This window comes from Astatotilapia calliptera, chromosome 23 (assembly GCF_900246225.1).
Source record: "Astatotilapia calliptera chromosome 23, fAstCal1.2, whole genome shotgun sequence".
Taxonomy (NCBI): Eukaryota; Metazoa; Chordata; class Actinopteri; order Cichliformes; family Cichlidae; genus Astatotilapia; species Astatotilapia calliptera.
This window is the reverse complement of record NC_039323.1, coordinates 32,730,297-32,746,618: the sequence shown is the minus strand read 5'-3', so window position 1 is coordinate 32,746,618 and position 16,322 is coordinate 32,730,297. Positions and strand designations below refer to the sequence as shown.

Genomic DNA, 16,322 nt, shown 5'->3' with positions numbered 1-16,322 from the left:
AGTTAAAACTGGGGTACGTCAACAAATTTTGTAATTTTGGTAAAAGTCAGTCTTTCTGAGAGCGACTTGCAAATATACGTAATTTATTAATTTATTAGTCCTCAAATTATAATTCTGTGATTGATTTCAACCAGTGACCCAGAAGTATGAGAATCTTTTGAATTATTGGTAAAACCTGCAATTTTAAGGTATCACATTAAAATTTGGTTGTAGAAAAGCTTGTCGGATATGACCAGTGCTCCCTTTCCATGGCCACTGACTCTGAAGATACCAAGGCATTCTCAAAAACAGCCAAGAGACAATATCTTTAGTTTGTCCTGGGTCTACCCAAGGTCTCTCCTCAGTAGTCTCACCTAAGAAACTTCCAGGATGCATATTAGTCAGATGCCTGAAACACCTCACTTGGTGTCTTTATATGCTGAGAAGAAACATCTCTACTCTGAGTCCTTACCTTATCTCTAAGGATGAGTCCAGACAGTCTTTTGAGTCTTCTTTCTGGTAGTTGTATCCACCGTTTTATTCCTTCAGTCACTATTCACAGTTTGTGGCCAAATAGTTACGGATCACTACAAACATTGTACCAATCTCTGGTCAGCCTCCCAATCCATTTTCCCCCATTCATGAGCAAGACCCCAAGACACTTTAACTCCTCTATTTGAGAAAACAGCCTGTCCCCATAGCAAAGTGGGCAATCCACCTTCTTCTGGCTCAGAACCATCGCTTCAGACTTACAGGTGTTAACTATCAACCCCGCTGCTTATTAGCTGTGAACCACTTAGTGTCTGGAAAGCAAAAAAGTCAGCATCGTACTCAAACAACCAAGACGCAATGTCAAGACCCAATATCCTCTGTCCTTGGCTGTTCCTACAAATTTTGTGCATGAAAGTTCAGAGAAAAATGACAAAGTTGGAGCAACAAAAAACCAAAACTTAGCGATAATGATAGTCCTGATCCTTACCTTGGGAAACATTGCCAGCTTTAACCCTAAGGCTTGTTTAAGGGTTAGGGTCACATCTACCATTTAGCACTTTCACCTGTTTGGTGAAATGCAACCCTAACGGCAACCCTACCACCAAAGTGGTTCACCGATGAACTAGCGGATGTTAAGAACACCATTAATGACTGATAAAGTTAATCAGTAGATAAAACTGTAATAATTACCCCAGTGTGGAATTTTTTTTAATTTAAATAAGGAGACTAAAAGCAGAAATACAGCGTCCCTTTAAGTGTGAACGATAGGTGGGCTCACATTATTTTTCTGTGGTGCTAGCCGACTAACAAAACAGACAAATCAGTCCATTTGCTGCGATCCGGCGAGTAGAAACATTAGTTGCGAACGCGTAACAGAAGCAGCAGCATCAGTGTTCATATGGTGCGACACTCTCGAGCTTCAGAGTCAACTGGCTGCTAATCCCACTTCATATGGTGCAAATACAAAACACACATGTACTTATGGTGCAATAAGGGCAGATTGTCTCTTTGAATTCTATGGTGCAACTTGAGTACTGCCTTCAGTTATCAGCCAAGGCTGTGCCAAAGGCTCCGTCCAAACGGACAACTGCTCTTCCTGTCCTGCAGAAGCTATGCAAGTCTCCAACATGGGGGAGATGTGCTTAGTGTACACACACACACACACACAGACACACACAAACACACACAGTTTTCCTCTGAAGCAGGGAGAGACACACAATGAAAAGCAGTGTAATAACATGGGATGTATCCCTACCTCACCGCTTGAACACACACAAACACACTCACACACCAATGTCCAGTATTCCCTTACCCCTTTATAATTTGGGAACAATATTCATATGGTGCTATTGAGTAAAGCTAGAGGGGTTTTTGTATAGTTGTGGTTACAGTGAAGAATTAGCCAAATATGTGTATCAAACATTCAAATCGATGAAACAGTCTAATTCCTTCATGTTGACGGCGTATGTAAAAACAGCAACACTTTCCGTCTCTGTGAAACACATCAAAGCAACAATGCCTTATCTGCTCGACTGAAGTGGAGGTGGTTTCTTTTTTTCTTTCTTTTTTTCTGTGTGTGTGTGGTTTTTTTTAAGATATGAGTCATAGGAGGGTGGTGCTACTTTTCTGGTACACTCTGATCTGGACATGCACTGTACATGAAGAATAGCGTCAACACGCAGAAATCAAAGGAAAACAGCGTCATGTGCCATTTAGAGAGCACAGTCAGGCATCTCCTGCTCGTTTCACAGAAAAACAAATAATCTCGCAGGAGCGATCTAGATTTGAGAGTAAATATAAATGGCCAAGAGTCACAGCTTATATGTTTCTGAACAAAGAGCAGCTGCCCCGCTTGTTTTTTTCCCACAGCATTAACCGCTGATTTAATTTTTTTGATCCAATCCACAGCTCTTTGCACCCAGAGCTCCAGCCAATGAGAAATCAGGTTTATTATAGCCAAATCAGGTTAGAAGCAACCAAATAATACAATTCTCTCTCTTTATATGGAACTACTCATAAGGAGCGTTCAGACTCAGCAATAGCCTCATGATCAAAGTCCAGGTATCATACATCAGTCTCGGTTGTGTCACCCAGCAGTCAAAAATCATCCACACTGGGCCTATGACTGAGCCTGCGCGCTCTGAGTGATAAGTTTCTTCCCTCATCGAGAAAACCAGAGCCTTATTCATGCCCACACTGTAAGAGAATTTAAATCCAGTAGGTGTTATGTCACTGTTGTATGGCTTCACATCCACAGCTATGCAAGGTTACAAGCAAGAAGGTTCTGGCCTTAGATAACCTTTACAGAAATACCACATCACTGTTCTCACGCGTTGCTTGTTTTTATATATATGTTTTAGGCTTTTTTTTCTCTTAGGAGGAAGGAATAAACCATAAAGTCTTGATGTGCAGAATTGCAAATATGTGATGTACCATTTGTTTACAGATTTTAAGCTTTTTGCATTTTTCTTAAATAATTTGGTGATTATTTTTATGGACTTTACATTGTTCTCTATCAGGATTGACTTCTGATGGTTTAAAATTGGTCGGGAGGGGAAAACTGTACCTTGGGAATAACTGGGATGAATGCCACCTCCCGACTGAGGAATGTGTATCTGTGAAAATGAAATGAAAACCAAGGAGTTGTTTTTCCTTTGGATAAAATACATAAATGTTCCACTATCAGGGTCTACAAAGCATATGAGGCCTGTGGTAAGGCTGGCTGTGTGTGTGTGTGTGTGTGTGTGTGTGTGTGTGTGTGTGTGTGTGTGTGTGTGTGTGTGTCTGAGCACAAGCTACCATACCGTGTCATGAATGCTTCATATATTCTTTTGCGTGCTTGGTCTAGAGCTGTGAAAGTATGGTTTTATTGAGGCCAGATGTTAAGTTGTTTCTGATCTCAGACCAGTTTTTACCAGATCTGAGTCCGATGACAATTCAAATCCTTTCCTTGAGGAACCGAAGAGGTTTGGTAGTTTTGGCACAGAAAATGAACAAAAAGGATTTCAGTGGTTTGACTCAGGTTTGGATACTATAAGCACAGGGCAGGGTCAAACTAAACCTTAACTTGGAAGTACCTGTTAGACGTACCATGAGCTTTTATTTTGTTAGGGTCATGCTTTTCTACCATGTTCTTCAGCTTGGGGGGAGAAAAAAAGTAGCTCTAGCGACTTCGATGTGCAAAAGTAACTTTTATTTTCTTGTGGGTGGCATTTTGATTGTAAATACCTTTTTCTGGTAATCCTTCTCAGTTGGATCTATGTTCCATGGGTTTGCTTAGATGGCTCTTTGAAATGTACCGATAGTAAATGTTCTTTCTAAATATCCAGAATGTAAAACGAGAGAAGAAAAATTCAGCCTGACTGGAAGCTGTGTTTTCATAGGAATCTGTGCCATTGTGTTGTCTTGAGTATAAGCACACTGATATTAGCTCTGTGGGTGGGATGACGTTTTTGGAGGTGATTTGCCAGACAACTGTGCTCCTTTTTTTTTACTTTAAAATAAAATAATTATTAAGCAATAATTTATTTCAAAAGAAACCTTCACAAGAAATGTTTATCATAATATATAACAAAATAATTTGTTATACATTATGATTTTAGTCACAGAAAATTCAGAGAGAAGACTTTCATGTTTATGGGGGGAAATTAACAAGACAAAATAATGGTAAATGTAAAAATAGAAAAAGTTAACATTCTGACAACTAATTTTTTTTTTTTTAAACCTTAATCTTGATTTCTGAGTTCAATCTTGCACATTTATCACTTCATCAATTCAGGTTATCTTTGCTTACATATTACTACAAAAATGTCAAATTAAAAAATCCATTGGGTAATTATTTTTGCTTCAGTTTAAAGTTTAACGTACAAGGAAATGGCTAATTAGCTAGCTAGCTAGTTCTGGCCAAAAAGCTAACGCTAACGAAAAAGTTTTTCGCACAATTGGTTTTGTTTGGAATAAATAACATAAAAGATATAAAATAATAAATCGGAAGTATTCATTTATTATAAAAGAAGACTTCTCCCACATCTAATCTCTGTACAAACCTTATCTAGAGAGTTTGTGACTTCTAGTCACATTTATCATTTATCTTTTAGTCGTATATTTAGCATACATATCATTAGACATGAAAGCAGCATCTTTTTATAATTGTCCATATTTTCCAAGTCAGTCATTAGTTTTTACCTTCATTAAAAAAATGTTCAATTTCTCAATTCACCCCAATTCCAAATATCAGCTCGCTAGTTTGGTTCTGACTAAAAAATACAGTGTCTCGTACAAAAACAAAAAAAGCTAACTAGCCATTTCCCTTTTCCTGCAGTCCAGGTGATTGTGATAAAAATGTATATATTGGATAAGGAGGACATTTTAAACTCCACATATAATCAACTAGCTGAGTGCAGTGCAATCACAAAAAAGCCAAAACATGGGCGTGTATTACATTTCATATGCGAGTCGGGCTGTCTGGCTAACATCTCCTAACTTCACTACAGAAATTCAAATCGCTCCCACGTCAGCTCATGAGAGATACCATTCAGGGGGTTTCCCTAATTCACAACAAATACAAATGGGAGGGGAACGAGAAGACCCATCGTGTACCTTCAGTTTGTGTATTGCGTGTCTACGATAGTACCTAAGCATTACGGTTAAGAGTTGAATGATATTTTCGGTGATTCTAGGCAGCCACCATTAGGAAATGTGTTATTTTTGTTACAATACCTCCTGAAAATAAAGTCTATTTATCTGTGAAGAGACAAAGATTTACAATAATACAGATGACTACATAGAAATTATGACAGATTTTAAATGATGTGAAAGAAATATAAATGAAAACATGTACAGTTCGTTTGGTTTTGAACACAGAACAAATGTATATGCGTCAGTATTGAGTTTGATTTTATATGTTTATCATTTTATTACATTGTAATGTGACTGCAATGGAGAGAAAAAAAATATAAAGGAATATAAATTAATTTTTCCCAAAGGTGTCTCGGTTGTTTTTCCCCAATGCCAGCTGACATAAGGAGTTTTTGTGTAGTGATTCTGAGGAGGATTAAGAGACGAATCAGGCTTCCCAACATTTTTTATTTTGTCAAAATCTCGTAACTACACAAATATTTTGACATGTTAGACACAATTTGCATAGTACAGATTTCTTTTACACTTCTAAAAACAGTAACTTTAAACATCAAGCCTTGATGCGAGTGCAATACAGAGAGCATACATGTAGCATTTAAACATCTGGATATGACATCTGCATTTAAAAAAACAAAACAAAAAAAAAACCTGTCATACCAGTGGCCTGAATTTAACTACAAGTGCACAACTTGCTCTACTTCCTGAGCCACAGCTGCCCACATATGTGCACATTACATAAAGCCATCAGAAATAACTATATGTGCAATATGCAGAAGAGGGAACATCACATGGCAAATTTTACAAAAGTTAGGGTTTCACATTCTAAATGGTTAAAGTATGCAAGCAGCTCTGCACTGAGTGCAAGTTGTATGTTTTTATTCTGTGATGTGGTTATACTCAATAAATCCCTTGAAAAGTACAGAAAATATTTCACCCATTTTCTTATATATATATATATATATATATATATATATATATATATATATATATTACATTTAATAAAGAAACAATGAACAAAACAACTGGGACCTTTGGTTTGCAGTAAATCTTACAAGACAAACAAGATAGAAGTTTTTTTTATGTTATTAAATATTCATCTAGTGCTCTGGTGAGGAGGAGCAGTGTGTCACTGATGTTCTTTAAAATTTTGGGGGGGGGGAAACAGGAAAGGTTACAAGCAAAAGAGCAACATTTCCACAAAACATGTGTCATATGGATCCATCCCTCATTGGTTCAAGTCATGTTGTTGAATTTGCCAATAATAGGAGTGTTAAATATCAACAGGCTCATGCTGTGACCTTGAGCGGTGACAGTTTCTGATCCTGCTAACAGGCGTGTGCTCCATCTAATTTCCTTGATCAGGACAGCAGACCTGTGGTTGCTCCCTCTGTGAGCATCAGATTAAATAAAACAGCCTTTGAAATTACTGTTCAACTTTCAAACTACTACCTGAATTTGCGTTTGTACTGTTTCTTAAAAAAAAAAGAAAAAAGTGTGCAGCTAACCTATCTGATGCTAAAAATAACAATTACAGTTTTAATTTTGTAATACAAATCCCTGTGTAAGAAAAAAAAAGACATAAGTGCTGATTATTTCTTTGTGCATCTAACAGTCTTTGGTATCACTCATATACAGGAAGCACAGATGGACCCCTGACACACCCTCATGTAAAGTGAACAACTGGCATAGAAAGCTACTGTGAGGAATTACCTGTAATTCAACAAATTAATATTATTGTACCAATTCAGATTTAAAATTCAGGTTTTGGCATACTTGGGCAAAAAAAAACAAACAAAAACAAAAAAAAACAACCACAGAACACCAGATAAAGAAAACTGAAGGTTAATCACAATTAAATCTTTGTCACAGCTGAATTAAATGAGCTAGTGGCTCCCTCTGCTGTTAAAAATGTAACAGCACACAACTTCAAACAACATTACCAAAGAAAAATGGAAAGAAAAGATAAATGAAAGTAGTCAGTAGCTTTTGTCTCTTCTTTGAGAATAATAATAATATCAGACTCATTGTTACCGTCTTCCCACCAAAGACTTCGCCAATATTTCCCTAAAATTTCACAGCTAATCACCACTGGCTTCTTGTCACATGTTCAAGTCCAAGGATTTTTAACAGCAGTAACATTATGAAGACTCAGTAACAACAACAGAATATAGCATTACCCACAGCTGTATTTATACCAGTGCACGGGATCTGCAGACCTGAGGCCTGTATTATTAAGCTAGTTTTCCACACCGGGGATGTCTTTTCATTATCTGGGTTCACTAAACCCGACCTCTGTAATCAGGCTTAGCAGTCACACAAACGTTGTTATCCACGGATTCCCAGTCTAGCTGTGAGCGGATTTTGGAACATAAGACCAATCACCAACGTGGACAGGAAGCAGAGCGGCATATTTTACAATCATAATACCAGACAATTAAAGAGAGGTTAAACATAATACAGGCTAAACTGTTAATGCAGTAGGGAGTGTGTGTAATAAGAAAAGTGCCATGTTTAGTTATGGTATAAAAAGTCCACTCTTGGCCATTTCCTGCATGTCACTACCACTCTGTCTCCCAGCTTTCCTTTCTAGTCTGCACCGTCCCTGGAAAATGTGACTCCTGGATTGAAACCGTTGGCAGCGACCCCGTTCTCACCACCAGCAATGATCTTCCAAGTTCAAATGGTTTGTTGACATCGTCGGAAAGGGACTCTTACAGCATGATCTGAAAGTAGCCAGGCTGGAAGCTGTGTGAACATGCTTGACATTATAATCTTTAAAGGAAAAAAAAAAAGATCTCTGGTAAGGTTCTGAGTCTGTTCGCTGAACTCTGAACTCCCTCATATGTTTCTGTCTTTAACCTTTATGTGCTCCCAAGAGCAAAGCCTGGGGAGCAGCTGAAAGACTAGCATGACATATTTATGTCTCATAACACAATCACGTGATAAACTGCACAATTGTACTCTCTTTGCATAATGATGGGGAAGTAAGTAACAGGCCTACTAAATTATACAGATTGCATTTCCTTCCAGGCTTTAGTTGAAGCAGCTTCTTGCTTGCTTTTAGCCTGGATTACATTTTTACATTCTTGTTTTGGGTTGCATTGTGGTCTGCTCTTGATAAATGTGTGGTTCTAAACCTGTTTGCGACACAGTTGGTTTACTCCAACAAGGGGTCGTCGTCATCATCATCATAGTCGACCTGCAGCCTCCGGAAAGGCCGAGGCCCTGATTGGCGGCGAGTGCTCAGAGACCTGAACAAAACTGAGGAGGAGAAAAAAGAAAACAAATCATAGCTTGTTCATCTAATGGAAAGGCTGAGAAAATGTTGGGGGGTTCCACAGGGTTCAAATCTGGGTCCCCTTTTTTCCCCCCACATCAACACAATACAACAAGAAGACACGTTATTCTTACTCACCAGTGATTGTAGTGAGTACCAGCAGGACACCCACCACCAGGCCGATAACCAGGGGAAGATCTACGCAGGCCTCAGCGGCCAACAGGCACCGAGCCTGGGTCAGGGTGCCATTGTTGGGCTGCGCAGGCACTGACAGCAGGCGGCACATGAGTGCATAAACATCCACAGTTTCTAAGCTGTTCAGCTGATAACCCTGACGGAAGCCAGGCCCAGTCGCTGCCAGGAAAGGATGCATGCTGGGAAGAGCATTGTCATAGCCATGATCGCCCACTAAAAGTAAACAGGAGTAACAGGAGGATTACCAGGCATTAATATTGTAGGCAGTTAATTCATTGTGCTTTGGCTTTTGTCTTTTAGTCTTAACATGTCAAAAACTCAACATTATTAAAAAAATAAATTAAAATAAAAAAAGCACGTACATCTCGGCAACTTGTTCCCCTTCTTCACTATGGTCCAGCCTTCGTCAGCAATCAGTATGATTGGCTGGATGCGCACATTGTTCTGGTAGTGCAGCCTATCAGGAATGGACTTCTTCAAGTATGCCGTCATGTGGGGGTGGCACTTACTTAGCGCATTGAAGACAGCATCAGCTTGATCACCTGGGCAGCAGACACATGGAAAATTGCAACTGGGAGCTCAATGCACAGAATAACAGAGACACAAGTTTCATTATGTAATATGAGATGAGCTTAGCACAGTTACTTTGATTTGGGAAGAGCGCCGCCACAGGTGTGAGGTCCACCAGTGTGTAGTTGTCTTCAGGGAGGCACTCGTCCAGCCGTATGAGGCGATCGGCTGAGCACTGGGCCATCCCGTGGTCGCTCGTTATCACCACGTTGATGCGACCCCAGAGGCCGGTCCGATTTAGCTCAGATATCAGCAGGCCGATGTTGTCGTCAACCTAATCGCACACAAGCAGACACAAATGTCTGCATCAAGTAAAAAAAAAAAAAAAAAAGACTTGCACCACTGGAACTAGTCTTTCATTTTAGTGGAGAGACAGTATATCAGAATATTGGTCTGGAGCTCCAGGCAAGATGTGGTGAGGATGATCAAGAGAAAGGTCTCGGATCAGTCCAAAACTACATGGGAGGAGCTTGTTAATGATAACGCACCAGCCTGCATTTGATTGAAATCTTGTTGTGCCTCTGCTCAGAGAAGCCACATGTACAGCTCCGTCTGAAGTTTACCAGTGAACATTTCACTGATTTAGAGAAGGACTGGGAGAAAGCTGTGGTTAGACAAAACCAAAATCAAGCTCTTTGGCATCGACTCAATCCGCCGTGTTTAGAGTAAGAGAAATGTGACCCAATGAATGCCAGCCCTACAGTAAAGCGCGGAAACGGAAACATTATGGATTGGGTCTGTTTTTCTGCTGAGAGTGCAGGATGGCTTCACTGCATGTAGGGGCCAATGAATGGGGCCATAAAAAGTGCATGAGTACCTCCTTCCCTCAGCCAGAACACAAAGGATAGGTCATGGATGGGTCTTCCAGCATGACAATGACCCAAAACATTACACCAAGGCCACAAAGGAGTGGCTAAAGAACCACATTAGGGTCATGGAGTGGCCTAGCTGGTCTCCAGACCTCAGTCGTGCTGCCACTTATAAACTTAAAACTAAAGCTTTAAGTTTATAAGTGGCAGCCAAGAAACCTAAAAGATTTAGAGAGTTTTTGGAAATAATGTGTGTACTCCTAATGTGTGTCCAAACATGGTGACCAACTACAAGAAACGTCTTACAGCTGTGCTTGCTAACAAGGGTTTCTCCTCCAATAATATCAAATTTTTCTGCTTGGTAGCCAATTATTTCACTCATCAGTTTATAACTTTTATGTATTAGGTTTCAGGATTTTTGGCTGATATTTTGTCTTTCTGCATTAAAATGAAACGACCACAAAAATTACAGACTCTTCATTTGTTTTTAAGTGAGCAAACTTACAAATTCAACAGAGGACCCAGTAATTATTTCCTCCACTGTACATGCAGGTTTGCTGTAGCAGTATGACAACCTAGTAAGCTTGTTTGAGCATTTGAATATAACCAAATGACTGTACCTCCTTCAGCGCTTTGCCCATGGCGGTGGTGTTGTCAGGGCCGAACGTGTGACCTGATTTGTCCGGCTCCTCCCAGTAGAGAGCTGCAAACTTCACTCGTTGTTCCTGGTGGGATTATAAAAATCATAAACAATGTCAAACCTTCCAGCTTTTCCAAATTAGACCATCTCCACAAAGCGCCACAAATAGGAACGTAGAGACATGATATTTCTACCGTTGCATTTCCTAACAGCCAGTTTGTCACATTCCCCAGTCGTTCCTGGAATGTTACATGGCGGTTGTAGGGAAAGAAGTGTGTAGGTGTGCGGTTCCTGATGGTCACGTCGGAGCCGGGCCACATCATGGCTGCAGTGCTGTAGCCGGAGTCCAGCGCGGTGATCCAGAGGGGCTCCGCCCCATTCCACCACAGCGGGTCGGTGTCGTTGCTAACGCTGAAGTGCTTCTTGCTGATGGGATCATACATTCTACTGGCCAGGATACCATGAGACTCTGCATAAAGCCCTGTAACCTGCAGAGGTAACAATAATAAAAACAATAATATTATACTGTCTATGTGATTTTGTTCTATTATCTAGCTTTAAGAGACTTGATTACTCAAGCATGAAAAGCAGCTTCCAAAATGTTAAAAGGTGAATGCAATGATGAAAGTTTTGGGAACCCAGTTAACTGAATTTTGATTTGATTTGAATGTCTGCACCATCAGAATGCAAAGAGCTTGTTCCTAGAAGTGGATCTTGATGCATTGCTTGGAAGTCTTTAGCAATAGGACAAGTGGTATAAACCAAGAACAAATCATATGCAAAGAATGATGTGCAGCCAAGCAACAAAACTGCACTGAAAATACAGTCCCCAGTTTAATTTAGCACTAGGTTTTTATACAGCTCCTTACCTGGATATGAAAGCAGTGTTATGCTTACTTCACAGTGCAATAAAAACATTTTTGTCCAAAAAAATAAATGAATGATCATGACAAATAGCCATCATCACAGTACTGATCAAAAACAATCGTGTAGCACTAATATCACACTTTGAAATTGATTTTTTTTTTTATATTTCCTTTTAAATCTGACAGACAGTAACAAACTTCAATGACAATATCACATTTACAAGGCTTTTACGGGAAAATTGAAAATCTTGTGTGATTTAAAAAATATATATATATAAAAGACCCAGTGAAACATTTTGCAGCTAATGACATTAATTAATAATTAGAATAATTATTAAAAAAAGACCCAACTCTTAAACCTGCGTTCTTGCTGTTGGCCACCTGGGGGCAACCCATATGGTAGAATAATAGCCCTCTTAATTGTGTTCTTTATTTGTAATCAGAAAGGCAGATTAAAAGGAGTTTACTCATCAGCTAATGACTTGTCAATCACAGGTGTTCAGCATCTCCCAACTCAAGTCACTATGTCCATCTTTTATATACAGTCTATGGTTCTGACCAAGTCAATGTTTTGGTGTAACTTTTCACTCTAGAGATACTCCAGCTCAACAAAAGCTCTGGGCCCTATTTCAGGAAGCCGGTTTAGTGCAAACTCTGAGTAAGTATACCCTGAGTTAACGAAAACTCTGGGTTTTCGGTTTCACAAAGCGAGTTTAGATTAATTCTGAGCGAGTTACTATGACGACACACTCCGTGAAGCTAACCTGCCCCCTAGCAGGTTTACTTCAACTAACCCTGACTTTCTCCGCCTCTTTGTCGGAAACCTGACTGTAGGAAGTGTCAGATATGGCGTGTCCCTTCCTTGAAGAGCCAGTAGATGTTGAAGCCCAAATTCTCCGCAGAGCTCTCCGCCGGGAGAGAGTGATTAGAGCGCGTTCGGACATTTTATCATTTCCTGATGATTTTCTGTGTGAACGTTACCGTTTTTCAGCACAATCTATAATTTATTTGAATAACATCCTCAGGCCTAATATTGCTCATGTGACACATCGCGGACATCCTCTCAGTTCTGTACATATTATTTGTATTGCACTTCGGTTTTTTGCAAACGGGAGCTTTCTGTATAATATTGGTGACGCTGAGCACATTTCCAAGGCTACCGTCTGTCGAGCAGTCAGGAATGTTACAGTTGCACTGAAACGTCTCCTGTACTCGTTTGTGGTGTTCCCCGGTCATAGACCCACAAGATTTATCAAAGAGGGATGCCACAAAATTGCAGGTATCAGGATGAACAAAACTTAATTCATGATGTGGTGATACTTGAACTACTACTTAAATTTTACATTTATTCTCAGGGTTCCCAGGCGTGATTGGCTGTACAGATGGCACTCACATTCCAATCATTGCTCCTTCAGTAAATGAAGGAGACTATGTGAACAGGAAGTCTTTCCACAGCATTAATGTACAGGTACATAGTTCCCTGTAGCATTTCAAACTAACAGATAATTTCATTATAGTAATGGATGCTAATTTGTGTTCTCTGCACTGTGAAGATCATATGTGATGCTGCCAACATTATCACAAATGTGGAAGCCAAGTGGCCAGCCTCTGTGAGTGGTGGTGGTGGAGGACCCCCACCTGTTTTTCAGGCCTCCGCTTTTTTTCTGTTGGCTATAACGGGTCACATTTGAGCATACAGAGTAAGCAAATATGTACTTGTAATGTGCTCAGATAATTTCAATAAGTGCTTACAGAGGGGAAATTAATGTAGCCTCTAATTGCAATCGATTTACATCGGACAAACAGACCAAGCACTATGGCTCATAATACAATTACACCATACCTGTTTGGACTATATTTTCATATTTCATTTTTACTTGCTGCCAGGAACATTTGGGGCCTGTTGGGTTGCACCTGCGCTCAAATCACATCACAAAATAAAATGTATGAAATAAAAAATAAAATAAAATATAATAAAATAACGTGTTAAATGGGTGGAAATCCCTAGATCAATGTTTAAATTAACACTCACGCATTGACTCTGTCGGCCATGTTTTGCCATGCATGCTCCCTTTCTTTTGCAGCTGAGGCTGTGTTACTTTTTTTCCGCAAAATTTGCATGTTATCGCCCACCCCCGTGACATCACGCTCCAAAGCCCTATACTGCCATCAGAATTTCGGCCTCAAGCGCTGTAAAATACATTGACCGCGCCTTCTTTCCCTCCGTCTCCATGGTGACTCGCTTAATCTGTGCTCCACTAATCAGGGCTTTATGCATCCCCGTGCGCGCGCTTAACTTGGGGTTAAAGCAACTCCACGTTGATTGAACTAATTGTTATCAGCCTTTCTGAAACCGAATATTCCGAGTTGGACAGTTCGGGGTTACTCAACCCTGAGTATCGTTTTTCACTCTGAGTTTTCTAAACCGGCTTCCTGAAATAGGGCCCTGTTCTTTCTTTTTAATGCATGCTTACAGACTAAATAAACAGGAGGAAACGACTAGTGAATCTGATGAAAGATGAAAGCAGTGAGGCTTTTGGTTTTTTTCTTGGAAATCCTGAGTGCTGTCGCCTCTGGGTTAAACGGTAGCGAAAGAAAGGCTGTGGGTTTTGAGGCAACGTGTTTTTCAGAGAAGAACCTGCTTATTTCTTGCATCAAATTCAAAGGAAGGAAATGTTTTCAGACCAGAATTAGACACAGCTATCAGACAGATCATCTTCCAAACACACACGCACACAAACAAAAGCAGGCTTACCAGACTGTAATGGTTTGGAAACGTCTTGGTGATGAAGACATTAGTGAGCTGCTCCACCAGGACCCCCTGGCTGTACAGGAGCTTCAGGTTTGGCATGGGGAACCTCTTCAGGTAGTCAGCTCGAAACCCATCAAATGACACCAGCAGCAGCGGCGGCGGTTCCTGCTGGGTGGTGGTATTTTCTGTGGCCCAAACGCCAACACCACAAAGGAAAGCCAGCACCAATTGAAACAACATCCTGAAAATGTGTCAGACAAAAAACAGAAACCTGAAATACTCGAACCAAGCTGAGAGGGGTTTTAATTTCACATTGCTAAGCTAAAGGTTACAGTGTGCCAGCCTGAAAATCCCACCTGCAGGAAATTAATCTGCTTTCAGGATAAAGATACAAAAAAGGCTAAATAAATGAGATCGGCTTACACCGGGTATGATTTCCCTAGGTGTAAGTCTCACATAGATAAAGAAAATGAATATTCTCAAAATACCAGAATCATTCTTTGGCCCTTCACTTTTACTTTATAGGAAGTGAAACTTATAGTTGTTGGCTTTGCAGTCAAAGAAAGCCGGAAAACTCCAACCAGCTACAAATACCAGTCGCCAGAAACCGTAAGAATCTTTTAACACGCTGTGACCACGGTCTAAACCAGCTTTAAGCTGGAAGGTTTGTTCTTCCTGCAAGTTTGCACGTGGATAAACAGGATGTGTTTTGTGCAAACAAAGTCAATAAGTGGCTCAAGTGACATAAGAGTATGTCACAGTGGTGGAAGAACTGGCTTGAACAGAGGCTCAGAGTGAGCCAAGTGAGGGGTGAGGATTATTTCTGCATGTATACAGTTACATTGGTGGATGCTCATAATGGACAAGGCCAAATTTTTAATGAATGACGAGTAGAAGTGATCACTGAGAGTCAGAAGCTCAGGTTGTAGCCTGCCATAAGCTCTTCACTTTAGACAGTTTGTTTTGGGGGGTTTGCAACCCAATTTTGGTCTGTATGACATCAATAAGAGCAGATACCACAAATAAGGCCATCTTTCACACCACCCACCTGCTTCATCTGTTTAGGCACAGGTAACCATCAGAACATCGGCCTAAAGAACAGCTCGTTTCAGACAGAAGATAAACTGTCTGAAACAAGCTCAGAATCACACAAACAAGGATTATTTTGAACGGTTACTCATGAGTCTCCTCACTGGGACCAGTTTCTCCGGTGCTTTCTTCCTATTCACAACTTTGCCATTTACGTTCGATTTTATTTTATCAGTGCATGGAGTAGTGCGGCAAAGACAACACAATTAATAAATTTATAAAAATAAAATTATACCTTATTCATTAATTTAACTATTTATTTTAAAGACATTTTGTTTTATTCATACGCTACCTAGTTACATTTCATATACGTGTTGGAGGAAGTACTGAAGTGACACCAAGGACTTCCAGCGAAAAGCCTTGGCTTTCACAGTCTGAGAAATAAACACAACAAGGAAGTCGCCGTTCTTAAAGGGAAAATATCGACACAGCTCTACTTATAACACAGCGAATAAACACTGAAAATCATGCAAAAACTCGTGTTTTCTAGTGGCAGATTGGAAATACAAAAAGTCTTGGGTCACCCGACCAAGAAAATTTTTATTTTCACTTTCCGCAGGGCGCGTGTTAGCAGTTCGTATACCAAGTTAGCTTGCCAATGTCACAGCGTTCCCCCAACAACAGTCCGTTTAAACACGTTACCTGCCCTGGCAGAGCTGACGGATAATTGTGCTCCAAACAGCGCCTCTGAACACCTTTCCCCCTATCTTCGCAGCAACATCACCGGTGGACTTTCACAAAACACACAAACAAACGCTGCTGAGACGCTGTCTAGTTGGCTAATATCAATCTCACTCAGTTCCGGTGAGAAATTCCAAAATAAATCGCGGCTCTAACGGCGATATAAAAAAAAAAAAATGCAATTCTTTGGCGTCTGGTAGTTTCGTTTGCTATTTTAATGCCAACTTAATTGCTTTTTTATAATTAATAAATGCTATATTTGCACAAATTGGTTTATTCATAGAGCGTTAAAATGTAGTGCTTTAATTTTGAAATAAACCTTTCGCTATTTGCT

At 40.0% G+C, this 16,322-nt stretch overlaps 1 protein-coding gene across 1 annotated transcript; it reads right to left on the bottom strand.

Annotated features, from left to right (window-relative positions):
• Positions 1-5,536: 5,536 nt before the first annotated feature.
• On the bottom strand, positions 5,537-16,118 carry enpp4 (ectonucleotide pyrophosphatase/phosphodiesterase 4). Its single transcript, XM_026158726.1, has 8 exons — positions 15,950-16,118; positions 14,222-14,459; positions 10,795-11,088; positions 10,581-10,685; positions 9,227-9,425; positions 8,944-9,123; positions 8,525-8,794; positions 5,537-8,370 (listed from the first exon to the last, which is right to left on the bottom strand). Exons 2-8 carry the CDS (start codon positions 14,456-14,458, stop codon positions 8,267-8,269), a joined length of 1,389 nt encoding a protein of 462 aa, XP_026014511.1. The 5' UTR covers position 14,459; positions 15,950-16,118; the 3' UTR covers positions 5,537-8,266.
• Between the last annotated feature and the right edge of the window lie 204 nt (positions 16,119-16,322).

Coding starts and splice junctions, on each gene's coding strand:
- enpp4 (XM_026158726.1), bottom strand. CDS start 14,458: ATGTTGTTTCAATTGGTGCTGGCTTTCCTTTGTGGTGTTGGCGTTTGG. Junction 8,795..8,943: donor GGGGAACAAGTTGCCGAGAT/GTACGTGCTTTT, acceptor GTTTACTTTTAG/TGGGCGATCATGGCTATGAC. Junction 8,371..8,524: donor GGTACTCACTACAATCACTG/GTGAGTAAGAAT, acceptor TCTCCTCCTCAG/TTTTGTTCAGGTCTCTGAGC.